Source organism: Aedes albopictus, chromosome 3 (genome assembly GCF_035046485.1).
Source record: "Aedes albopictus strain Foshan chromosome 3, AalbF5, whole genome shotgun sequence".
NCBI classification, from domain to species: Eukaryota; Metazoa; Arthropoda; class Insecta; order Diptera; family Culicidae; genus Aedes; species Aedes albopictus.
In genome coordinates this window covers 5,154,574-5,181,910 of record NC_085138.1, presented here as the reverse complement: position 1 = coordinate 5,181,910, position 27,337 = coordinate 5,154,574, and the positions used below count along the sequence as shown (strand labels likewise).

General features: G+C 40.5%; 2 protein-coding genes across 12 annotated transcripts in view; both read right to left on the bottom strand.

Annotated features, from left to right (window-relative positions):
* The window catches only part of LOC109414162 (voltage-dependent T-type calcium channel subunit alpha-1G), a 75,171-nt gene extending 63,868 nt beyond the window's left edge, over positions 1 to 11,303 (bottom strand). For 5 of the 11 annotated variants that reach the window (XM_062858401.1, XM_062858402.1, XM_062858409.1 and 2 more), the window contains exons 1-4: positions 11,098 to 11,303; positions 10,799 to 11,030; positions 3,944 to 4,115; positions 3,183 to 3,242 (exon numbers count right to left, since the gene is read on the bottom strand). In XM_062858401.1, coding sequence (XP_062714385.1) covers positions 3,183 to 3,242; positions 3,944 to 4,115; positions 10,799 to 11,030; positions 11,098 to 11,190 — 557 coding nt within the window. In that variant the 5' untranslated portion in view covers positions 11,191 to 11,303. Of the gene's footprint in view, positions 1 to 2,183; positions 2,226 to 3,182; positions 3,243 to 3,943; positions 4,116 to 10,798; positions 11,031 to 11,097 lie in introns of all 11 variants that reach the window. The other 6 variants (XM_062858410.1, XM_062858407.1, XM_062858408.1 and 3 more) reach the window with 3 other exon arrangements.
* On the bottom strand, positions 11,160 to 27,314 carry LOC134291103 (uncharacterized). Its single transcript, XM_062858411.1, has 2 exons — positions 27,116 to 27,314; positions 11,160 to 11,816 (listed from the first exon to the last, which is right to left on the bottom strand). Exon 2 carries the CDS (start codon positions 11,760 to 11,762, stop codon positions 11,301 to 11,303), a length of 462 nt encoding a protein of 153 aa, XP_062714395.1. The 5' UTR covers positions 11,763 to 11,816; positions 27,116 to 27,314; the 3' UTR covers positions 11,160 to 11,300.
* Between the last annotated feature and the right edge of the window lie 23 nt (positions 27,315 to 27,337).

Here is a 27,337-nt window from a genome sequence, read left to right as displayed (position 1 = left end):
ATTCCTTCGAGTGTTGTACTGGGAGAAACCCTAGGATGAATCACTTGAGAAATTTCCACAGCAACTCCGGGATGAACTGCTGGAGCAATTCCGAGAAGCCCTTGGAAACAGCCAGACTAGATTCAAGCACAACAGGGTCTTCTTTCTCCGCTAGTGTTTCCAAGCCTGTTGCCTTGGCTTTTGTTTCGCTAGATAGTAGATAGGGATAAGGGGAATCACGTTTATTCATTCATGCATATCACTAATTAGACACCCCGGAAGAACCTACGAGTGCAGTACCGGGAAACAACCATTTGAGCAACTTCATAAGTCCCTTGAGTAACTTTGAGAGCAATTCCGGGAGAATATATGAGAAAAATAATCCCCGGAAAAACTCCTGAACATATCTAGGGAGAAATTATGAGTGAAATCCTGGGAGAACTTAAGGGAATCCAGGAGTAAACCCTTTGAGAAGTTTACAAAAAAATCTAGAATAATTTGTTCGAGGAACTCCAGAAGAACTCCCGAAAGAACAATTGAAAAAATCCCGGAAGAAACTTCGGTCAGGAACCCGGAAGGTTTTAAAAGAAGAATTTCGGGAAGAAGTCCTTGAAGGAATCGCAGATCAAATTTAGGAAAGAATCCTGCTAGGAATTCGAAAGAAGCTGCGGGACAATTCAAAGACGGATCCCACAAGCCTTTCCAAAAAGAATCTGGCGAAGACCCTGGCAGGAATTAGAGAAGGAATTCCGGAAACACTTCCTGCAGAAATCCTTGGAGAGAATTTTTCATTGAAATCAAGAAAACCAGGCAATAGAATCCATTGCCCTCGATGAAGATTTATTGTCATAATGTAGTACAGAGGTTAAGAATTGAAACGTGGAATCTCAAAAACATTGCCCATATGCACGCAGGGCCTACTGTGATCGCCTCGGAAACTTTAAGGCTTCTCCAAACAGAGCGTCGGTTTTTAAACAGTTAAGTAGGTAAACATTTGAATAAATATTTAGAGCCAAGCAGAAAATTTTCAAAAGCACAAATTGTAACTACCTAACATCATCTTGCGCTGAAATTTGCAACGATTGATCTCTCATTGAGTATTATTAATCGATAAGATTTTCAGCGTGTTTCAATGTTTTGTGTCTGCAATTTGTGCTCTTGACAATGCGCCGTTTCGTAGTACCGTCTACCCCCATTGGTTTGAACGACACCTCATGCAAACCAACGGGGTTCATTTTTAATTTGAACTTTTAGTAACCCTGTTGGCATAAAAAAAACACACTGCTGGTAACTGTATTTGCTGTTTTGTTTTGATTCTGCGTTCCGTTTCACCCCGTTCCATGGGCAGAATGACATTTGAACCATTTTTGTTTGAACGATGTGCAGATTAGAGGGGGTCCAATTAAAAAGTGTTCAGATTACATGCGGTCAAACCAACGGGGGTAGACGGTACGCTGTGGCTCTTTCCCTAAAAAAAAACGAGAAAACATTTTTCTTAGCATATCTGTATGGGAAAAATGTCAAGACATTTCTGTCCAGTAAAGACGTTGGGATGATAGTTTGAATCGCGTAAAATCTCGCGCCGAACATTTGAAATGTTGAAAATGTATGCAGGATTATGATCGAACTTTTGCTCTACCTTATAAAGAATTTAAGTTCTGAGATTTTAATCATATACCAAGGATAAACCATTTATGTTGTTCGTCCTCTATTGAATTATTTGTACGAAGTAGTTTAACATCTTTATTATTTTTTGTGAAACTTCATGTATTGTTTGTGATATATGGTGGCTTTGTATTTCAAAGGTATAAGCTTTGGATTGACAGTGTTTCTTGAAAGTGTTACCATGCGTGAGCCATCCTTGTTGTACCTTGAAACATAATGCAGTTGAATCAAATCCACATAAGAACTCGAAATAAAAAAGTAAACAGAATAGGCAAACAAGGTTGATACTATGCCTTAATGGTTGGGAAACTAAATGTAGACAACAAAATTCTGATTCACAACACGAAGACATTTACTCTTTCTACTCTAGTTGAGTGCTTTCAGCAGGTTTCAAATTGTAAAAAAGCTACTTTATAGATGGGTCTTAAGATATACAATAAGAATTATATGACAGTTGATAGAAGACATCTAAACAATGTATCTAGGAAGACACCGTTACGAGGAAAATGTCACCGACGAATGAAATATTAGATTCTTACGAATTAACACGAACTCGAACTCTGTATTCATCTGGAATAATCCTGTAATAGACGGCAATTATTGGGATTGTTTGGTGAATTTTGACAATACTGAATTTCTTTGTTCAATCCAGATAGTAACTAGGCACGGAAAAACTAATGAAACGTAAGCAGCAGTTCCATGAAAATAAAAATGATAGCTTCTGATTGATGCCATAAAAGGAATCTTCTCGAAATCAAAATTAAGGAAATCATAGAACTAAGAAATAGGTTCGTAACATTAGGCCATATCGTCGCCCGTTCGAATCTTGTCTATCCATGGATCATCGGTTAGGAAAAAAGGTTCAACAAGTTTCATTTCCGGTATGGCTTTCTGTAGTTGATAAGTATGTGCTGTACGTGGTGTTGCATGTTGGATACAATATTGCGCGCATGGATGCTGTTTTTAGTGTAGTCGCTTGCCATGTGATCACTGATGTGCATAATGTAGCGTAGTGATGGACTTTATTCAAATCAGCTTGTTAGGAATATCAACAACGAAGACCTTTCTATGCTTTTTCGTAAACACAGTACAGTACAATATACTATCACTCTATTCAAAAACAAGTATGCAAATTCGAATAATTTCAAGCTAGCTTCTTCCCTGAACTGCAATTGAAGACATTTTCCCCGTCAGCACAGATTCCCACGTTTTATTTTATTCTTTTTTTTTAAAGAAAAAGCTAGTAACAAAACTAGTCATCATCAAAAGGACAATTTTGTCATTATGGTATAAAACATGGTAATCAGATCAGGAGAAAATAGTCTCTTACCATCACAAATTAGCACATTGAAAGTATTAAAATCGAAAGAACGTAAGACTTGTTAAACGTTAAGTGGTAGCACATTTCGAATAGGAGACTGTTCTCTAACGCTAATGTTAATGTTGGTGCTTCATTCGCTGCTCGGGTTATCTATTAGTGATTAGTGAAACTAAGCTGTTATCGCCAGAGAGCAATTAGGCTAGAAACGAATCGTTACTCAGATTTCCTTTGCTTTTGGGTCACAATTCTATAGTAAAGGTTACGCTGTGTAAATGTGCTACAAAGAAATTTCAAGAATACAAACTATGTACAAAATTTAATGAAATAAAAGGAAAAGAAGTTCAGCGTTGACTATTTTAGCCGAGCGTAAATATGTTATAACTGCTTGTTTCCGATTAGGTTGTGATACAGTTTTAGCTGTTCAAATCTAATATTTTGACAACTTTCTCCACTCTAACAGTATGCAAAAGTAAAAGTTAGTAAATCTCTAACAGTTCAAAAATACAAATCAAATGGGGATTTGAGAGTGTCCCAATCTTTTTCGGAAAATGCTAAATATGAAATGAGTGGAATGAATACATTGGGATACAGAAGATATGGTATTCTACTTCGGACTGCGAAGTTTCGAAAACTACATACAGGTTATAGATTTCCTGGGTCCTATGTTGCTACCTGTTCCTAGCTTGTCCTTTAAAACTTCAACAGAGTTGAAAAATGTTACCGGACCGTAACTAATCTATTCGTTTCTACAGCACCTCGAGCGCAGATCATGATATAAACTCAAACAAGGGGAAACAAGCATAACAGTATAATTACATCTCGAGAGAGTTTAGAGTTGGTTCTGCTTTTATGCAGTACAGATTTAATTGTGGAAGCAAAAATGTACAGTACTGAACCGGAAAAAAGGGAAGAAACACATCGACTAACGTATCTATCGGGTTTCGTTCGGAAGAACACCGGAAAAGGTCCTCTACTTACTCTGGAGCCGACACGTTGTCCGGAAGCTTTATCACGCAGCGCTGGCGCAGGATGCCCTCCCAGAGCTGAACGCCCACAATTCCGAAGATGAAGAACACGAAAAAGCACAACAGCAGTACATTACCGAGCATGGGCAGGGTGTCTAGCAAAAGCATGACAAGGATCCGCATACCTGAGGGAAAACATGAGAAAGAATGAGCAATTTTTGCAAATTCGGAAACGAAATCTTTAGTAATTATATTCATTAACACTAAAAAACACAGTTTTTTTCTTTGACTTCAGGCTCTGCAAAAGCAACCACAGGAAATTACTGGATCGTTCAAAAAAAACAAGCGATAGACGATATTACTATGGAATCAGATCATTTAAGCTGTTTTCGGAAAAGTTTCTGAAATAATACCTGGAATAACGAGTAATTATGGCTTTCCTAAACATTAGGTTTTTGATAAAATTCTGAGAAAAAATTATGGTGGAACGCATGGATGTACAGGTTGTGTTGAAAAATCGTGAAAATTTCCTTACGTAATCAATGGAATTCCCCCAGGAATGCCTTTGCGATTTCTCCACAAATTTATTCCAGGACTCCTCAAACTGTTTCTTCTGGAATTCCCAGGGAGTTCTTAATGAGATGCTTCCTGGGGTTTAGTTTGAATTCCTTCAGAAGTTTCATCTGAAATTCATCCAGAAACTTCTTCATAGATTTCAAAACAGGTTCAAATTGGGATTCCACCAGGAAGTCCTGTCAAAATTGCTACAGAAGTTTCTTCCGGGATTTCTCAAGGATTATCTTCTGTAATTCCACCAGAAGTTCTTTATAGATCTTCTTCAGATGTACTTTTAAGGGTTCCTGACATAGTTCCTTATGGAGATTTCTTCCGGAATCCATTTAGCAATGTTACTCGTGACTTCTTCTAGGATTCCTCCCGAAGTTCTTACTGGAAAACAGGTAGCGTTGAACTTTGGTTGAATACTAAGGTAGCATCGACTTTCAAGTGCGAGTGTGAAGTTTCGGCAGTATTGTTGGATATATGGCAGAGATTAATAGTGTTATGAGTGAAGATTGATAAATTGTATATTAGAGTGGCTCAAAATACCACATGTTAAAAAGTTCGATGGGCACCCTTTTCATTTCGTTCTATATGATGCCATAATGGTCAAATTTTCAGCCAAATCCGTTAACATTTGGGCGGTGCTAAACTCATTTGTAGTTTGTATAGGAGTTTATACTGGATAGTTTTTTGCAGTTTTCTCGTGAGTTGCTCAATTTGTTTTCTTAAATCACATAACCGATTATATAGGGTATGTGTGCCATCAGTAACCTCATGCTCCCATTTTCATCCTATTCGAAAACAAGCGATTACGGCACCGATTGACTCCGTTCTTTTTGTTTTCATGGGTGCTCACTTCTAACAAAAAATACAAAAATAAGAAACAAAACAAACAGCGCTTCAATCCTTTCTTTTACGTGGTATGAAAATGGGAGCCACATGCTTAATAAGGGAAGCAATACCCTAAAACCACAGACAAACAGACGTAACACTTCGAACATTTTTCGATTCAAATCATAGTCACGGAAACATATTCGCCCAATGCTAAAAGGCCTATGTTTGGCCGATCACCAACTAGGTGGCGGTAGTGAGCAAACGTCAAACTCGAACAAAAACGATGCGAGCGCCACGGTTGGGCAGTTGGCCAACTATCAAATTTTAAAAAAGACCGTTAAATCGGTGTACGACGTGAATGATCAGAGTGTTACGTCTGTTTGTCTGTGCTAAAACTATTGCTTTATATTTGCCGAAAAACTTTGTCGAAGACCGCAAAATACCTTCAAACCTTTGAAAAAATATATTACCTGCAGACCATATGGTAATGCTTAACATTTAACATATAAAGGAATAACAATAACAATAATATCTCACTGATTGAGCATGTACTGTCTAGCCTACAACTGTTTTCAAAAGTGTCTGATCGATAAAGATTTCAGTGTGTCCTAGGCTATTGTTCTATATAATCGATTACGTGGTTTAAGAAAAATTAGAGCCTCTCAAGATAAAACTCCCACACAAACTTCAAACGAGTTTAACATCGCCCAAATGTAAACGGGTTGAGGTAAAAATTTTACCAGAGCATCGTGGCGTCATATAAAAAGAAATGACAAGGGTGCTTCTCGAACTTTTCGACATGTGGTTTTTCCATACAAGCTTGAGCCACCCTAGTGTATATACCCGGAACGAATAAAGAGTGGCGGTTGCTGATTGAGGTATCGGTCGGCAGCAGTCCAGTTAGATGGAAGGTAACTACTTCCTTCTTTTTATTTTTGATTTGGAAACGGTCATCTACAGAGCTCGCCATGACCGTGTTTCCATTTAGCACATAACATAAGTGGAACTCCATGGTCAGAGCGAAGGAAAAAGTTGTATCCTTTTCCAGCACGCGAAACTGTTATATCTTTCATAAAAGGCGTCGAACTGTCACTTATTTTGATAAACAAAAAAACATCTGATCCAACCAGTATTCCAGTTTTGGCAAAGAATACAGGAACGAAGATTGGCATCTGAGATATGCGCAAAACTAGCTGCTGGAAATCCACTTATTCATGTTGTCATAAATTAATTGAAATCTTTGAAATAACACATCCACGCTCAACATATCGATCTCCCTTTATATTTAAAGTCATAAAACGTACTTCCGAATTGAGTTTACAAAGTTTTATTACAATTTATGTCCTATTTTAGATCTTCACGTGCTACCAGTCTAGATCTATGAGGTCTTTGTTTAACTTCACAGCAATGAAAAATGGTATACAAGCAGAAAAATAGTATGGCAATAATGTTATAATGCATTTGACATTTCGATGCCCTGTATACCAGTGACGAACTCAGAAAGGCATCAACTTTTGGAGCCAGAGTTCCACTTATGTTATGTGCATTTAGACTAGTTCCAACAGTTCTTTCTGAGATTGCCTCAGAAATTCCTTTCGGGATTCCTTCAAGGATTCCACCAGGAATTTCATGGGAGGTTTCTTCAGGCGTTTCTTCTGAGATTTTCCCAGGAATTCTTTCTGAAATTCATCTAAGAAATCCTCCAGACCTTCTCCCGGTATTTCTCCAATAATTTCTGCCGGTTTTCCTCCAAGAAGCTTTTTTGGCATACCTGCAAGAGCTCCTTCCGGGATTCTTTTAGCAGTAACTTCCAAGATTCCTTCACTTCAAGGACTCCTTTCGGCATTCCTCCGGGAACTCCTTCCAGGATTCTTTCAAGTACCTCTTCCGGGATTCTTACAGGAACTACTTCCCGGATTACTTCGAGAACTTCCCAAGTAACCATTAGCACTATTATTCACCTTTTTGGCCTTCTAGCCCAAGGAAAATTAGCCTTGTAGAGGTTACGAGAACCGTCATAAAACCTCATACCTTTTATTTTGGTTTTATAATGGTTCTTAGAACCTCTTGTAGTCTATTTGACTACAAAATGTTACTTGGGAGGGCTATTATACGGCCAATATAGAGCAGATCAGTTCTACACTAGCACTGTACTGGCACGCAAGGCGAATAATAGTGCTATATGGATACTTGGGTTCTTCCGGCATTTCTGCAGGAACTGCTCCCTGAATGCCCTAGGAATTTCCTTAGGGATTCCAGTGGGAACTCATTCTGGGATTCCCTCGGGAACTCATTCTGGGATTCCTTTGGGAACTCCTTCTGCACAGACAAAAATTTGAAAAAAGTTTCCGTTAAATGTGCCAATGGGTTGTCCCACTTTTAACGGAAACTGAGTAAGAATACAAAGGATTTTTCAATTTCTGAGTAAGACCAACTCAGTCACTGAGTAGAAAATTTTCTCGGTGTGGAATTCTTTCGCGAACTTCTTCCGGGATTCTTCCAAGAACTTCTTCCGGAATTGCTTTAGGGATCTTTCCGAGATTCCTCCGGAAACACCTTCCGGCGTTCCTCCGGAAACTCTATCCTCGCGAATCTTTCTAAAATTCCTTCGGATGTTCATTCTAAAATGCTCCCAGATTTTACTAACTCCTCGGAGTTTATTAGAGAATTCCTCCAGGAGTATTTTATGGAATTCCTCCTGGAGGTTTTCATGGATTCCTTATGGAATTACTCTAGGAGTTCCTTATGAAGGTCGCTTACCATTTCTTGAGGAACTCCTTTAATAACTTTGCAATAAATTTCCGCCTGAGCCTTTTTTTGCTTTCCTTTCATAACTCCTTGCGGGAACCAGTTTTTTTCAGAAATTCCTTCCTAAAATCACACAAAAACTTCTGAACACATAAAAAAAACTATTAGGAGAATCCCGGAATTTCTGATGAATCATGTAAGAAACCCCTAGAAGAATTATGGAATAAATTTCTGGAGAATCTACGGAAGGAATTCCTTGAGTAATCCTAGAAATCCTGAATGATTCTGTGGAGGAATCACCAGTGCACTTCCTGGTGAAATCTTGGCAAAGCTCCTGGAGAAATCTCAGATGGAACCGCTTTATGAATCTCCGAAGAAACGTCTGCATAAATCTCAGGTGGAGCTTCCGAAGGAATCCTTAATAAACCCTCGAAAGAAGCTTATTAAGAACACCATGGGAATCCCAAAAGTAACTGCCGGGTGGACTCCTGGAAGTGTTTTGTGACGAAACCGCGAAGCAATTCCTGGTTGGATTTCCGGATAGAATTTCTGTGGAATCCTAGAAAGAGCTACCGGCCTAGATGCTACCAGCAAGTCATAAATTAGCACTTTTCCCGTGCCTGCGAACCCTGTTATGAATTCAATCAAACCACCACCCAATGAAGCGGGACGAAATTATTCTAAGCTCGAATCGTAAACAACAAGGTTATTTTATAAATAAAGCAATTCTATTAGGAATCATAAAATCCCGACATTCCACCAAGAATTTTTCAAGAAAGTATCCAATAGATTGGTCTGAAATTTGTTCATTTCATTGAAGGTTTCAAGTTATTTAACCATAAATTAGACTTGGAATTCTAAACGTAATATTTCCAGAGATAATTATTTGCTCTAGGAATTTTGCATGAGATTTTTTCATTTCTATATTTTTAGCCTATATTGTATGGTCATTTTTCACAAAATTGGCCATAACTCAGGATCGAAAAAAAGTGCATTCCGAACATTTCAGCTTATGAAAAAACCTTCTCAAAAATATTCTTTTGAAAATTTTGCGCGAGTTCAGGGCATAGTTTTCCCGGCTTTTGTTCATGAATTTTCTCAAAATTTGCTTTTATTTTCACAAAAAACTTTGTTTCTACGATGCTTTGTCCCTGAGTAATGATTTTTCAAAGAAAAGGCTTATATAGCACATTCGAACATTTTTTTTCACAAAATTGGCCATAACTAAAAACGAAAAAAAGTGCATTCCAAAAAATTCAGAAAAAAGTGCATTTCAGAAATTACCTTGTCAAACATATTTTTTTGAAAATTTTCCAAAAACTCGGGCATAGTTTTTCCGACTTTTCCTTACGAATTTTCTCAACTGTGGAAAACTTTCAACTTCATTTTTTTTTGGATTCCCAAGAAATTTTTTTTTTCATTTTCTCAAAAAAACTGCGTTTCTACGATGCTTCGTTCTTGAGTTATGATTTCTCAAAGTAAGTAGTGTTAGGGGAAAACAAAAAAAAATCTTTTCTGGGAAAATAGGGAAAAAGTTTTCTGGGAAAATAGGCGACCCTGAATTTTTCTCAGTTTTTTTTATTCATAATATCCATGAGCTCTGCCTGTGGCAAAAGTTTCATGAAAGTCTGGGATCTTTCGGCCCAATTTGTACGATAATTAAAAATCCCTATGAGCTATCCGAGTAATTCCAGGGATTGCTAAGAATACGTATAGAAGTTGTTCTCAATCCTAGTAACATGTTGGGGTCAATATGATCTAGACAGGCTCGCTGAACGTGCATTACGCCATAATGGTGCGCCTAGCGTAACATCTTAGGAGGGTTAAAATAAGTACAAATAATAAAAATTCTGAGAATTCTTTGGGATCCTGATTTGACAAATATTAATGAAATTCCTGTTCGCCTGACGTTCTCAAACGAAAACTTTGGCGATATCAGTGGGAATCCAATAAAAATCTAGTTAAAAGGTCGATTCTCAAAATAAAACTCCAAAGATATCCAAAAGTCGCCTTAACAAGGACTTCAAGTTATTCCATAACTTCATCTAATCAAGAGTAGAATTGGCAAATAAGTTAAATACGCATAAGAAAATACTTTAAAAATCATCTAATATATCGTCAGATAGAAGTGCAGTAGAAACCCTCAAAAAGCCTTATCATAAATTCATCACAGACCATTCACTAAGAATTTGCATACACTAAAATAAATTTTGTTGTGGAAACTACCGATTCCATAGTAAAATTACTAACCGTACCTATGATTCTCAACCGACAACAAAATCTGCTAAGGTAACTGAAATATGCTTGAAATTACAATGCATTGTAGTAAATTCAACTATAAACATAGTCTAGTCGTCTCAACAACAAAACATTGTTAATTTTTCCAGGACACGCATTTTACAACACAGTATGGTTAAACATACAATTCTCATTTGTTAAATTAAGATTATTTTTGGTAATGTTAACTGCACTGCTAGTTAAGTCGACAGTGTTTTAGTGGAATTAACTGGAAATTGTTGTCGGTTGAGAATCATAGGTATGATTAGTAATTTTACTATGGAATCGGTAGTTTCCACAACAAAATTTATTTCAGTGTAGACACAAACTCTGGTCTAGTAAGCATGCTTGTGGCATTAAATTCTGCATCATCATATCAAGTAACTTTGGAAGCCTTAGAATAGCTTTCTTTTATGATGTCCTGTTGAGTCAAACACTCCATACTTACTCGGTATCCGGTTGATTGCCCTCAGTGGTCTAAGCACACGAATGGTTCTGATTGCGGTAAGGTTAAGGTTTTCCACCTGAAGGCAGTACTCCAAAGCTCCGGCCAGCACGATGAAGAAATCGAGCCGGTTCCACGAATCCGCAAGATAGGTTCCCTTGCCCCAGGCGCCCATCGCCACGATTTTGATTGTCATTTCGAGCGAGAAGAACGCAAATATGATGTCGTCGAATATCTGGAAGGGGAGGAGGAGTTGGTGATTCAACAATTGGTTGGTGTAAATTTGAAAGTTGTTCACGTACCTGCAATATTTTACAACGATTCGTAACGCAGGCGTCATCAACGCATGGCTGATACATTCCCAACGTGACGCAGTTCAGCAAGATCACCAGCATGGAGACTCGCTCAAACCATGTATTTCAGATAATTAAGGAAAATTATTCATGATTGTAGAATTTGTAGACAGAATCTGAATAACAAAAAGATTCAACTGAAAATTAAAGAATTACTGCAGACTACAAACAATTATGTTTTGAAAAGGATATGGATTGGTTATCAACTGCAAGCACCAAATTCTCGGTTTCGTATCCTGGCTGAGATACTTGAGCGAATACTCTGCAAATCCTGGGTACGGAAGATTGGGTTCCCCGTAGGACGATGAAGTGTCACCATCGCTACAGCTGCTTCCAGACGATTCCATCGTAGTCCCACTGGAGGACGAAGCAGAACCAGCGGCCTTATTTGCCTTATTCTTGCGCATGCTGCACGACTCGCTGAACTGGCCCTCGTTGTACACGCTGTTGACGCTGGGTCGTCTGTGGTTCTTGGCAGACGAGACACTGCGTCTAACGAGCGAGCTGCGCTTCTCCGGACATCGGTTGCCCACTGGGCGTGGTTTCTGTTTGGTTCCAATAACGTTTTGTTCATTTTCGACGTCAGATTGTGACTCCGAATAGGCGTTCAACATTCTGATTAGCTTTCCCTACTCTATAAGAAGATCACATAGTCGAGAAAAATTCGGCTGGGAAAAGATAGAAAACGATATAGATTAGTGACAATAAAATTCAATATACTAGGTACTAGTCAGTTGAGAAACACTGATATTATTTTGGTCATCGAGAGTAGATAGGCATTGTTTTAGAACATGTCGAGACTCCTACTACACGAATTCATTCTACACAACACGCTTGAGCAACTGAATTCGGTAGACGATATTGAATGATTCATCATTGATTATAGGAGACGATAGGAAGACAATCCTCATGTTAAACCTAGAATTTTTATATTTCATGGTCAAACGCAGATAAAAATACGGATTCTTCTTGTCGAAGGTTTTTTTTAAGTTCCAGTCTAGCGATACACCAGTTAGTTGACGATTTCGCCGAAAGTTGGCGATTTGTATCGTGTTCAAATTAAATTTCTGTTTCTCCTTGTATTGGTGCTGTGACTTATGTCGTGTTAATCACTAATTCATCAGTAGCTAGTAATCTTCTGGCACCATAAAAACGCCCTTGCCAAAACCGCCACATTTTTAGTTGCTCTTGATCCTTCATCATAGAAGTTAAGCTTTAAAACTCGATTGCTGACGCTGCCTAGCAGCAAAATCACCACTATTTGGCAAATGCACTGATCACCATCTTGTCTATACATTTTGGATTCTGAGATATTGTAGTTCACAGGTTTATCTGATAGCTAGCGCTAACTGGCGGCAAAATCACCAAATATGTTGATTATTATCAAACTAGTTATCATCATTAACTTTTTTCGAAAATATCAGATTCCGAGACCGCAAAGTGATACAACGCCTGTGAAAAAAGTTATACCCTTGGTAAAGTGAGGATGAACTTTATTGTTGTTTCGAATAACAATATTTTTCCTCACTTTGCCTAGAGTATAACTTTTTTCACAGCCGTCGGATCAGTTCGCGGTCTTCGACAAAGTTCTTTGGCATTTAGTCACCTACAATAATACCAAAGGGTTTGATTATTGAATGCTTACAGCGCCACCTTGCGGCAAAATTCGAAAACTTGACATACATTTGACCAAGTTTTCCCATACAAACTTCAAGCGTTTTGAGCGCCACTTTAGGCTCAACCGATTTTGCTGAAATTTTGAACGTAGCTTCTGGGAGTCCAAAACAACTGATTTAGGAGGTAAGACTCGGCATTTTTCGAAATTTTTGTTTTTCATATAAGTGTGGGCCACCCTAGTTTAGATGCTAGTTTCGCATGTAGATCCTTTACCTACATTTCATTTCTGGAGCCGGCCTTCTGATACCTGAGGAAGCAGCCCCATAGTACCGTGGTTGCGTTCAGGCAAAGACCACTTTATCAAGAAGACTGACAACACTGATGAAAATCGAGAAACACTTTAAGCAGCGCACTCCACGGCACTATGGGGCGGCTCCATACAAACAAGTGGCGAAAAATATTTTCGCGTTAATTTTATAATGCCTTGCTCCTATTAGTAGGGTTTATGCCTGAAAAATATAAAAAAAAACACGTTGAACGGGTTGTTTCATCACGTCAGTTTCAAACAGCATAAAATTACAAGGGCATTGCATACTTTTAGGCGTTTAAGGATTTCTGTTCCTATTTACGAAATGGGTTCAAATTCGTAAAAGCACGCTTCGCTAAGAGATCGAAGATCAGATTTAGACTGCACTATGATTGATCTACCAAGTAAAGCGGCCATGACGACCAAATGTTTCCAGCAAGCTTTTAGAAACTACTTTAAAAGTTTGACATAGGGGAACTTACGTATTCTCGGCAGTTTTGTTCTCTTCGTCATGAGGGGTTTTTTGAAACCTGTAGGTCTCAGAGTTGGCCTCAATTTCTTCCCAACCAAGCTGAGTTATATGCCCAAATTTCAGACAATTCGGCCCACAAAAACCCCCCATGACGAAGAGAACAAACCTGCCGATAATACCCATCGTCACCCTATTTCATTTAAGCCGAAGATATGCGAAGTTGAACATTTCATTAATTATACCTAAAATTGGCAACGGTCTCATTCTGCTGCCAATATCTTGATAAGCATAGGGTTTATCAAACTAATATTCTAGGGTTTACTGGTCCAAGTGGTCTACTTTCAACTACGGAACCTGAATCTCAAATTGAATAAAGTCAATTTTCGATTTTTGGCCACCTGAATGCCCTTAGTGCACGGATGAGGGTGAAACTATTTACGATAGTGAGAGTGATCTACATACTACTATGTTGCGGGTTTGTTCGTCGGCTTTTTTCGGTAAAAATGGTTAAAAATCCAACATTTACCGAACGTTTCGTTTTCGGTCATCGTCAGTGGTTCCTTAAATGTTTATTATATTAGTAATTTATATAAAATAATATTAAAACCTAACACGTTATGGGGCAGAAGTACAGGGGATGGCCAAAATGTTTGGGATAGGCAACTTTTTTTCTCTCACAAAAATGTTCAACATGCTATAACTTTTCATAGACTGCTTTAAAAAATCTCAAATTTTGACTGTTTGTCAACCTGTTATATGTGCATCATTGGTACAAATTTGGGCTCGATTGATTAATCTTTCGCAAAGTTAGAACCGTTCGGGTAAAACACAATTTTTTAAACAACTCATTTTTGAGCTGCCATATCTCGGAAACCAGTGAACCGAATTGAATGAAATTTTGAACGTACACTAACAATATGCAAAGGCTTCAAAAACTATTAAAACATTAATACTTTTTTAACGTTGAAAAAAGTTATCATGGATTGACAATTTTTGGATTTTTCTCGAAAAAGAGTGATTTTTTTAAGTCAATGTCAATAAATTTTAGTGTTGATGTCCAAAGATTTTCCACTTCTGTTCTCAAGTTATCTCTAATTAGATATATTGGAGCCTATTTAGATTAAAGGAAGAACACATTTAGTAATTTTTGTGTGGTATTGTAAATTTGACTTATTTTCCTCTATATGGGTAAAAATTTCAACCCGGTGTAACGTAATTACCCGTGAGAAACTATTACATTCAGTTCGACAGTTGGTCTCGTGACGAACAGTCGTGTTTCTTTATTTCTCGCAGAACGATAGTCTGCACACTGCATTCAAAGTGATAAACAACTCAGTGAACCTATTGTTATAGTGCCCGCATCAATAAAATCTACCTCTGCTTAACAAAGAAGCGCTGTTATATAGATAGATACAGCCCGGTAGCGCCAACACGGACGGTGGAGTTTTCGATAGTAGAGGGGAATTAACGCGAATAAATTTGGCACGCGACGAAAGGAAGTCGAAAAGACATGGGAAGTAATCCCGGCCCCTGCGGGGGCCCGGGACCGTTAAACATGCTGGGAGGTCAATTCACGGGCCGCACTTTCCCTGAGTGGGGCGACCCTGAAGGGAATAGTGGTAACCTGGTCGTACTAAGGATGGAGGCTGCAACAGGTTCGCTACCGAAGGCGCCGTTCCTACTTAGGAAATCGGTAGAAGCCTACCTGGGCGTTCCCATCGACGGGGCTTTCCCCGAAGCAAAGGGAACTACCTACGTGCTGAAATTGCGTAACAATCGCTTGGTGGAACGATTGAAGCAAATGAATCAGCTAGCGGATGGAACTGCAATCAAAATTGCTGAGCACCCCACGCTCAATAAAACCAAGGTCGTTATAAGCTGCCAAGAAACAGTCGGCTACACGGATGATGAGCTCAAAGACGAGCTCCTGGACCAAGGAGTCGTCGACCTTCGCCGAATCACTCGCTTGGACGGCAGAGAAAGAGTGAACACTGCAACGGTCATCTTGACCATCAGCGGCACGGTGGCACCGAATCACATTGAGGTGGGTTGGTTGAGATGTCGTACACGGCCCTATTATCCCTCCCCAATGTTGTGCTTCGGATGCTACAAATTCGGGCACACAAAGGCACGCTGTCAGCAACAAACACCTGTTTGTGGTAACTGTTCTGGAAATCACCACAGTGATCGTGAGACCCCATGCAATGAAGCTGTATTTTGTAGTCGCTGCCAATCCTCTCAACACTCTCTGAGCTCAAGAAAATGCCCAGAATACAAAGTCGAAGAAGACATTCAACGACTACGCGTTGATTTGGGAATTTCCTATCCAGCGGCCAAGCGGACATTCGAACAGAGAAAAGGGAACACGTACGCCTCCGTCGCAAAAGGAGATCAGGAGAAAAAAATCGAAGATCTGGCCACAAAGCTAGACAGACTCCAGCAGGATATGACCAGCAAAGACAGCAAGATTGACGCTCTAATCCAGCAAATTGAAGCCAGGGACCTAGAAATAAAAAAACGCGACGCCAGGATCGAACAACTTGAATCACTCCTACGTCTAGAACCACAAGAAAGGTTATCTACAGTGAAGGAATATGGAACAATCCAAGACCTTCTCCGTAAGGTCAAAGATCTGGAGCAGGACTTAACAAAGAAAAATAAAGAAATCGCTACACTCCGCAAGGTCTACACCCCAGGAATAGTCAACACAGCTTCCCCTACCACAACACCCAAAACGAAGGCAGAAATCGTACCAAAATTCGATAAGAAAGAGACGCGTACGTCGAATGGCGGTTGTAAGAAGAAACCAGCCAACTCGAATCCAGATACTGCAGAACTCAATACCCCAACAAACTCCGGAATCAAGAAGAAGATACCCACACAGGACAGCCCGAAAACCAAACGTCAAAAGAATGATGAAACCTCGCGTAACTCGGAAACCGACAGTGACGATAACATGCAAATATTCCAAGAAGTAATTGAAGTCGACTATGATATTTCGTCGAATGACGAAATAATAATCGACGGAATTCCAAAAGCATAAGTAACAGTCCAGTTTTCCCAGCCTGTAAACTGCCCACAGAAATTCTAGATCTAATTAATCTGTGTTCGATCCACCTTATTCGAAGGAGAATGCTTTAGAATACAATACGGCTGGGAAGAAAACAACTAACAGCACTACTTGCTCCCACACTCAACCTCAACAACACGAACAAGACAGAACCTCGAGTCAGCACAGTCGATTAGCGCACATACAACTAGAACGTGCTTCCGATACCAGCTCTGATGAACTTCCTACAACTGTGATTTGTACCCATCGAAAGACTTCTTCAATTCCAGTAGAAACAAGGCATAACGCATCCTTGTATGACGAATTTCAAGCTCGCAATAGAGGGATTCCCGTCCCACAAGCAAGCTCTTCTTGGCCAACTTGGTGCTACGAATTCAGGGGAAATCGGAGTACTTACTCATCGTTCACTGATAGAGGGTTGATGCGAGGAAAACCGAGTTCTCCTCCTCAGGACTACGCTGGATACAAGGCCAGGGCAGGTGGAAATGCTGATCTGCCGTCTTCGGATAGAGGGTCGATGCGAGGGAAGCCGAGCTCTCCCCCTCAGGACTACGCGGGATACAAGGACAGGGCAGGACGAAATGGTGATCTGTCATCTTTGGATAGAGGGTCGATGCGAGGGAAACCGAGCTCTCCCCCTCAGGACTACGCGGGATACAAGGCCAGGGCAGGTGGAAATGCTGATCTGCCGTCTTCGGATAGAGGGTCGATGCGAGGGAAACCGAGCTCTCCCCCTCAGGACTACGCGGGATACAAGGCCAGGGCAGGTGGAAATGCTGATCTGCCGTCTTCGGATAGAGGGTCGATGCGAGGGAAGCCGAGCTCTCCCCCTCAGGACTACGCGGGATACAAGGACAGGGCAGGACGAAATGGTGATCTGTCATCTTTGGATAGAGGGTCGATGCGAGGGAAACCGAGCTCTCCCCCTCAGGACTACGCGGGATACAAGGCCAGGGCAGGTGGAAATGCTGATCTGCCGTCTTCGGATAGAGGGTCGATGCGAGGGAAACCGAGCTCTCCCCCTCAGGACTACGCGGGATACAAGGCCAGGGCAGGTGGAAATGCTGATCTGCCGTCTTCGGATAGAGGGTCGATGCGAGGGAAGCCGAGCTCTCCCCCTCAGGACCACGCGGGATACAAGGCCAGGGCAGGACGAAATGCCGATCTGCCGTCATCGGTTGGAGGGTCGATGCGTGACTCTTCCCCACAAGACGGTAAGACAGGAACCGCTTTTGCTCTTCAATGGAACATAAACGGGTTCTACAACAACTTGGAGGACCTGGGGATGTTAGTGAGAGACATAAGACCTACGGTGATAGCTTTACAGGAAGTTCACCGAGCAAATTCAACGGGAATGGGTAAGTCGTTGTCTGGTGCGTATAAATGGACGCTGAAAACCAATCAGAACATTTACCACTCGGTGGCCATCGGGATATTAGCCGACATTCCATTCCAGCAAATACAACTGAATACCTCCCTTCCAGTAATTGCAATTCGCATAGATTATCCATTCCCTATTTCCATTATTTCCTTTTACCTTCCCTGCGGAAATATTGTTAATCTGACCGAGCAGCTTGAAGAAATTTGGAAACAAATCCCTGAACCAAGGATCTTCCTCGGAGACTGTAACGGCCACCACCCAGCCTGGGGTAGTCCTTCCGCAAATTTACGCGGAACAATCTTGGTAGAAGCAGCCGAAGCAACAGATTCTGTTATTCTCAACGACGGATCCATAACATACATTAGTGGCAGAAGAGAATCTGCTGTCGATATTTCCATGATTAGCTCTTCCATCGCAAACCGATTCTTCTGGGCTTCAGGCAACGATCCCTTGGGTAGCGACCACATCCCTATAACCATCCTTACTAACGACCAGCCACCGAAAACATCCCGTCGACCCCGCTGGGTCTACCAGCTAGCAGACTGGGAGACTTACCAAAACCGTATAGATGACATTCTAGACAAATCCGAACCATCCAACATCTCTTCCCTAATGGATTCAATACATAAAGTTGCCACAGAGACCATCCCAAAAACCAGCTCTAGCCCCGGTCGTAAGGCTCTTCCGTGGTGGTCGCCAGAAATTAAAAAAATTGTTAAAGCTAGAAGGAAAGCTCTACGACGGTACAAGCGGCTACCTCACGACCATCCGAAAAAGGAGGATGCTCTAACCATGTACCGACAAGCGAGGAACACTTGTCGGCAAGCTATCAGGGATGCCAAATATCAGAGTTGGTCTGACTTTTTGGACAGCATCAATGAGCAACAAACGCCAGCCGAATTATGGAAAAAAGTGAACGCCCTGAACGGCAAAAGAAGGTTTACGGGTCAGGTCATCAAGCATCAAGGAACCTACACGCGTGACCCCGAAACAGTAGCGAATGTCCTCGCCGACTATTTTGCAAATCTCTCCGCTATTGATAAATACGACCGTACTTTCATCAGAGCCAATAATGTGCTACCCACTTCGATCAACAACATTCAAATCCCACCAGACAATAATCACGTAATCAACATTCCTTTCTCCCTCTCAGAACTGAACTTTGCACTTCAGCAAGGAAAGGGTAAATCCTCGGGCCCAGATGATATTGGCTACGCAATGTTGCAAAATCTTCCGGAGATGGGTAAACGTTATCTTCTCAAACTTTTGAACAAGGAGTGGATAAATAATACTCTTCCTTCTGAATGGAGACATAGTCTGGTTATTCCCATACCAAAATCTAAAGGGCCTGCCAATGAACCAGACAGCTTCCGGCCAATATCGCTAACATGCTGTATTTCGAAGGTCCTAGAAAGAATGGTGAATCGCCGCTTGATACAGTATCTCAACGAAGGAAACTTTTTAGACCACCGACAGCACGCCTTCAGGCCCGGCCATGGAACGGGTACATATTTCGCCACTCTAGGCCAAGTGCTGGATGATGCCTTGAGAAATAACAGTCACGTAGAACTTGCTACACTAGACCTCGCAAAGGCATACAATCGGGCCTGGACACCTGCTATCATCCAAAAACTGGCGGAATGGGGTCTTTGTGGCAGTGTACTCCACTTCATTAAAAATTTTGTCTCCAATCGTTCATTTGAAGTACTTATCGGGAACCATCGTTCAGCAATAACCAAAGAAGAGACCGGAGTCCCACAAGGATCAGTAATTGCTGTCACGTTATTTTTGGTAGCAATGAATGGTATTTTCGAATCGTTGCCAAAAGACATTTACATCTTTGTGTATGCAGATGACGTAGTCCTTGTAGCCGTTGGGAAACATCCTGTTGCTCTAAGGAGGAAGCTTCAAGCAGCGGTAACCGCAGTTTCCAAATGGGCTGACTTGGCTGGCTTCCATTTGTCAGCTGAAAAAAGCGCCCGAACACACATCTGTCTAACAAATCACCGCCCACCGCGCAAAGCGGTCACCATCCACGGTATTGAAATTCCATTTAGAAAAACTGTGCGCATTCTTGGAGTTCGTATCGACCGCCGACTAACATTCATTGATCACTGTAAGGAAGTCAAAAAGGATTGCAGAACCAGGTTGAACCTGCTTAAGACTCTCTCAAAACAGCATGCGAGCAACAATCGCAACATTCGGCTCAGAATCTCTAGCGCAATTGTAGAGAGCAAACTTTTTTATGGGACAGAACTGACATGTAGATCTTCCGAAACGTTAACTAACACGCTAGCTCCTGTCTACAATAACGCCATCAGGATAGTGTCTGGCCTACTACCCTCCACTCCAGCGGATGCAGCCTGCATAGAAGTCGGTTCTCTTCCCTTCTTTTACAAGTTAGCTGCTGCTGTTAGTAGAAAAGCTGTTGGTTTTCTGGAAAACACTCGCAATTGCCGCACAAGGGTCTTCATCCTCGAAGAGGCTAACAGACTCTTAAGATCGGTAGCCAACCAGAGTCTCCCACCAGTTGCTGAGGTCCACTGGACTGGAGCGAGAAGTTGGCGATCTTCTCCCCCAAATTTGGACTTTTCCATAAAAAGACAGTTCAAGGCCGGTGACAACTCTGCAGCACTACGAACACACGTCGCTCAGCTTCTAGCTACCAAGTACCGATATCACACACAGCGATATTCTGACGGATCTAAAACTCACGAGTCTGTCGGAATCGGAATTGCCGGACAAGATGTCCAAATTCATCATAGCCTTCCACAAATCTACTCTATTTTTTCCGCAGAGGCTGTAGCTCTATTTGTTGCCACCTCACATCCCTCCGAAACTCCTATCGTAATCCTTACAGACTCCGCGAGTGCTATACTTGCCCTAAGTTCACCTTCTTCCCGACACCCTTGGATTCAAGCCATTCAAGCTATCTTGGACCACAGCAACAGCACCACCTTCGTTTGGGTCCCTGCCCATTGCGGCATTCCCGGAAACGAGGCGGCAGACAAATTTGCCTCACTGGGTAGGTCCAAAAGACGACACTTCACCAAGGAAATCCCGGGAGCAGATGTGAAAAAATGGATAAATAATACGGTTCGCTACGCCTGGTCACAAGAGTGGCATAGCAGAAGAGACGTCTTCATACGTAAAATTAAAGCAGACGTCGATAAATGGATCGATACAAAGAACATGAAGGACCAACGGGTGCTTTCACGCCTTCGAACTGGGCATACGAGAATTTCTCACAATATGACCAGTGGTTCAAATTTCCATAAGCACTGTGATTTCTGCGGACTAAGGAACTCTGTTGAACATGTTATTTGTGTCTGTCCAAAATTTGAAGACCTTCGCAATCATTACGACATCGGATCCATCCACGATGCCCTGAGAAATGATCCGGATAGGGAAGTATCACTGATTCGCTTCCTCAAGGACGCAGCATTGTACAGCGATATTTGACAACATCTCACGACCAGGGCCTCACGAATCCTAATGGAAATCAGCATCGAGTATTTTCGGACTTCTTCTTCAAATAGCTCAACTATGTAAATTAGGTTTAAATTCATATAGTATACATTGTTAGTTTTATTATTATAATGAGATGAACCAGCCAACGGCTGAAAATCTCATAAATAAAGTGAATTGAATTGAATTGAACTATTACATTTTATAACGTTGTATTAAGTATCAATATATTGTTGATAAACGTTAAAAAATCATTCAATTCGGTTCACTGGGGTCCGAGATATGAAAGCTCAAAAATGAGTTATCTAAAAAATAGTGTTTTACCCGAACGGTTCTAACTTCGCGAAAAATTATTCAATCGAGCCCAAATTTGTACCAATGATGCACATATAATAGGTTGACAAACAGTCAAAATTTGAGATTTTTTGATGCACTCTATGAAAAGTTACAGCATGTTGAACATTTTTGTGGGAGAAAAAAAGTTGCCTATCCCAAACATTTTGGCCACCCCCTGTATATCTATTGCCCATTTGTTCACTTCTGTTTCTGTTTTCTGTTCATTCGTTCGGTGTCATATTGGTGCTAGTGCTTTGTGTTTTAGTTTTTCAATCAGGCCGTTGTATGCGGACCTGAACCTCATAGAGTCTCTTCGCAAATTTACAGTGATGTCGTCCCCTTTGATTTAGATAAAAATAAAGTAGTCTTCGGTATGGGGCACCCACTTTATATCGCTTAAAACGTATGACTTGTCAGCACGAGCCGTGTATGGATGATTCAGAATGGTACTTGGTTGGATCGCTCATGAATTGTGCTCTCGGATTCTGTCACACAACGACTTTTCGGCTTAAAAACGTTAACTGTGACTGATACTCCGCAGCACTGGTTTCAAGACATTTTATTTGGTTTCAGGAGGTTTTGGAGTGCATTTGAATCTCCTGGAATCCCCAGAAACCCCATGAATCCCTTGAAACTGCCTGGAAGACCTCTGAAACGCCCTGGAAATCACCTGGAATCCCTCTGAAATCCCTGAAACGTCCCTGACACACTATGAATTCCCATGTATCGCCCTTGGTAACCCTTGAAACAACCCGGAACTGAAACTCTCTGAAATCCTCAAGTACACCCGTGAAACGCCATAAGAAACCTTTTGAATGCCAAAGTAATACCCACGCAGTGCCTTTAAATTGCCCTTGAAATCCCATGAAATTTCATAGAAGTCCTCTGAAATTTCAAATAACGTCGCTGGAACCACCTGTCTTCTAGAATACCCCTAGAACCTCTCTGAAATCCCCAGAAAACCCATGTAACTCAATCAATCCTCTGAAAGCCCTTGAAATCCCCTGGAACGCCTCTGAAGCGTCCTGGAAACCACCTGGAACGCTCTCGAAAACTTTTGAAACCCTCTAAAAACTCCGGCATTTCTTGGAAAGTCCCTGAAACCCAATGGAATGCCTTGGAAATCCCATGAAACGATCTGGAACCCCTCTGCTACTACCTGAAATCGCTTTGGAACGGCCCTGATACCTAGGGAACGCCCTTGAAATCTGTTTAAACCCATTGGAAACCCCCGGGAACGCCTCTGAAACTCTTCTGATCTGCTAGAACGCCTCTGGAGCCTCCTGAAGCCCCTGGAACTCCCCTGAAATCCCCAGAAATCCCCGCCTCTGAAACTCCTGAAATCCGGTGGAGCGCCGGAAAGCCCTTGGATTACCCCTAAAAACTTCTGAGACCCCATGTGATGCCCCTGAAACCCCTGTTACTTAAATAAAGATTGTGGAGTGAACCTGGTGTGATGGTTAAAGCTCGTGACTATCACGCCGAGGACCTGGGATGGAATCCCACTTTCGACAAAGTCACAAAATATGAGTTCCTCCTTCGGAAGGGAAGTACAGCGTGGGTCCCGACATAAACTAGCCCCGGGCGAAAAATCTCTGTAATAAAGAAAAATAATAAAGTTTACCACTCTAGCTACCTACAACTATCTGATCTTATTCCTAAAAATTGAATTGATTGCACTTAGTCGAGTAATTAGCTGTGAATTCAAGTCTTTGAAGTCTGTATTCTAGTGCATAGTTAAAATAAGATGTGCTGAATGAGATTAGGTAAACTTAATGCTAGATTACTTGATGCGTTTAGATCAGTGGTGCTCAGGCTGAAGGATACTGCGGGCCAAATTTACAATTCGGGATCGACCGGCGGGCTGCAAGGAATATCGATGAACAAAAACAACAAAAAGAACCATTTTACAACACATTTACTGAAAATCTAAACCGTTCAGAACTTGTGTAAGGGTCAAACATGCTTCATGTAGTTTTCATTCTTCGATTCGAAGTGACAAAAATTGACTAATAACTGTGGTTCTACAATATATTTAGCAGAACTTTAAGTTCTTTTGTATTTTAAGGAAAACAAAATATAATTTAGATTCATAAGCTTGCTTTATAAAAATGTTTGAGTTTCAAATTGAAATTTAAACAAACAATTTAGGAGTCGCCCCTAGATTACCTTGAAGCCACTTCAGAAATTTCTCATGCAACTTTTATATGATTTTTTCTGAATCGCTCCAAAAATGCTGGATCTTCTTTTGAACATCTGGAGTTGGTCCAGAAGATTTTCAAGCAATTTCTTTAACCGCCTTTTTTTAAATTTCAGATAATTTTCTGGAGTTTCTTTTAGTATTTCTAGAATTCCCTTGGAACGCCTCCAAGAACTTTTCTTGGATTTACCTTTGGAATTGCTCAGAAGTTACTTCACAAATTTTTCATGAATCTTTTCCAAGTATTTGTTCTAGAATAGCTTCCGGATTTTTCCTGAAGCTTCTCTTGAAATTTTCCTGGAGTTTCTCGAAAATTTCAGTGAAGTATTTCCATAAGTCTCTTCTGGACTTGCAGTCAAAGATTTTTATTAAAGTCTTTTAAAAATATCTTGAAGTTTTCTATGAACTTCAACATAAACCAGAATGTTTCATAAATATTTCCCAAAGTGCCTCCAGGAATGCTCCTATGCTGCTATCGAAATTCATCCTAAAGATGCTCCGGTTTTTTTCTGCTTGAGATTCTTTACAATTATTTCTGACAGTTTCTTAAAAATTATCTTTTAAAGTTGCTTCAAGATTAATGTTCAGATTTTTCTCAGGCGTTGCTGCAATTGATCCTGGAATCTTGTTTGTAGTTTTCAGAATATATTTTGTTGCTCCAGGAATTTCTTCTCAAGTTGTTTGAGTTATTTCAGCTACAGTGGCACCGTGGCACCAGAACTATTTTTTCGTGGCTGGTTTTGTGGCTTAGCTATACGACGCCGGAATATTTCGGAATCGTGAGTTCGAATCTTACCGGAACGGATTGTTCTTTTTGTATTTTTAACATTTTATTTGTGTTTAACACTGTGAAAATTGATCAGCAAAACTTTTTTTTTCGATTTCTTAAGAAACTAAACGAGTTATTCCAAAAAATCGTTCAAAAATTTCTGAGCGTCGAAAAGTACTCCGCGGGCCGCATATCAAGGCTTGAAGGGCCGCATGCGGCCCGCGGGCCGCAGGATGAGATCAACTGGTTTAGATCTAGGCAAAAAGAAGGAAAATTTCTCGCGTTTAGATCATACAGGCTACAATGATCGATTTCTCTTCATCGATTTTCTCTTCGGATTAATCCGGGGAATACGACCAATATTCTGATGATCTCTCGGTGCGTTTCAGTGAAGGACGACTAGGACTAGCATCTAAAACAACAAAAACAACCGAAAATGATTTGTCGCCCAAATTATTAATCAAAGAGAAAATCGATTTAGAGAAATCGATCATTGTCCCGTATGATACTAAGCGCGAGAGTTATATTGAGAAACTGGGAAACAACGAAAGCTAACCAGCATTGGCCAAATCCGAGGTAAAAGCTCAGCTTTAAAATAAATGTAATTTGCATACATATAATCACCTCAATATCAACATAGGTTCAGGGGTTCTCACATTAATCTAGACGGAGCATATTTGTGTGGTAGAAGATTGCAGTTAGCTAATTCAAAGTTAGATATTTATACTTTGAATAGTCAGAAATCAACAAACGAATCAATTCATCGTCTAGTTCCACCACCGATTCCTTCACTACAATATTCTAATGAACTTTTACAAACACGTCACATATATAACAGTTCAAGATTCAGTAGTTCAAATTTTACTAGATAACTAGCACACCACCTAACAGCAAGGTCACCAACTTATTTATTGATTGTACAAGTGCTCCTGAAGTACTTTGGCAAGGACACGACATGTCAATCTGCTTTTAACCATGAGATGACATGCAGCAGTTCGTATTTTTACCCTATGCCTAGCAGTAAAACAACCATCTTATTGGTGCATGGCTACATTGCTCTTGACCATTTTGCGAAAGATGCCACCATTCCAAATGAATCAGATGTAGATGTTTTTTTTTTTGTCAGGAAGCACCTCTTTAAGCAAAATGAGTAGTTCTCTTCAAACATTATAAGCATAAAGTATCTTTGAATTTGCTAAGGATTTTCATCCAAACCCCAAATTATGCAAATCCCAATATGCTTTGCAATCCCTACAACACGGATTCCTATTGTACTCGCGAGTCACAAACCAACCATGTACAATTGTAGGACTTTTTGGTCACTTCATGAGAATATTACTGACAAAAAAAAACAAGAAATTGATGCTTGAAGAAATGAATGTATAGAATAAATAGAGCAATTAATATGAAATAAGCTCACCAATTTTTATATGAACATGTACATGTTATTCAATGCTACACTAAAATACGTGAAATAAAAACGATTCACTCCAGGGGCCTACCAGTATTCTACACTAGAAAACACAAAACAGAAACAAAAGAAACGAGGGCTGAACGACAACCCTAAACCAATAGCAATAACATACCTTTTCGATTTGATATAACCATGTTACGGACTGGCATCGCAATGAACTATTATCTATCCTACACAAGTTTTCAGAACAAATTATTGGCTATCCAATCTGTAAACGCATAGTGAAAAAAAAATGCTCGAGATGATAAAAAAAGTGCGCGTGTCATTCGAGGACGATAACAGAACCTAAAACTGCAGCTGCATGCGAGCTTGCTAATTCAATTCCGAGGCACTTCGTTCGTACACCAACTAACAGTCAATCTCTTACACTTCCTAATCAATTTTCAAGTTCACTCCCTGTGCCTGGCCATGCTTGCAATTTCCAAAACATCAATTTCCATCACTCTCATCGTTTTTCCAGATGGCAGCACAACACACATTCAAGGCTACATGTATGCATGCAGTCAGTGTGTAAAATCAATTCAAACCCCCCTCCCAATTGTTGATCCTTGGCATGATTTGATTGATTGCCCTTCTCGGAAAAGTCAAATCTGGAGGGTCTCAGCCCTTTTCATTTGAAAAATTAAACTAACAATCTTTTTATTCTACAGATAACCAGATTCAAATTCAATTCCTACAGCGAAGAAAAGTTTTGCACCCAGATTTTCACCTGGGAAAGATAATCTGCACTCTGTACCCTTGGAGATAATTGGGAAAAATTGAACTTGATTGGAAAAACCAAGATGGCTCACAATGGGCGTTCAGGTTCAATTTTCATTTTCGGATTTTAAGCGCCAATTGCGATCCTCGCCGTTTCACTTCACCATTTCTCACCTTTTTAGAGAATAAAGTTTACTTAGAACACTATAAAATGTGCTTCCAGCACAAAAAACTGATTAATTTTGAGGTTCAAAATTTGGATTTAGTTTCTGATGCTGCATAAAACTTGAACACTGAAAGTAGACTGGAAAATATGCAAAACACGAATCCGTGGCGAATTATTCCGATTGATCCGGAACGCATGCGTAATAAATTGTAAACAAACGTGTTTTTGCC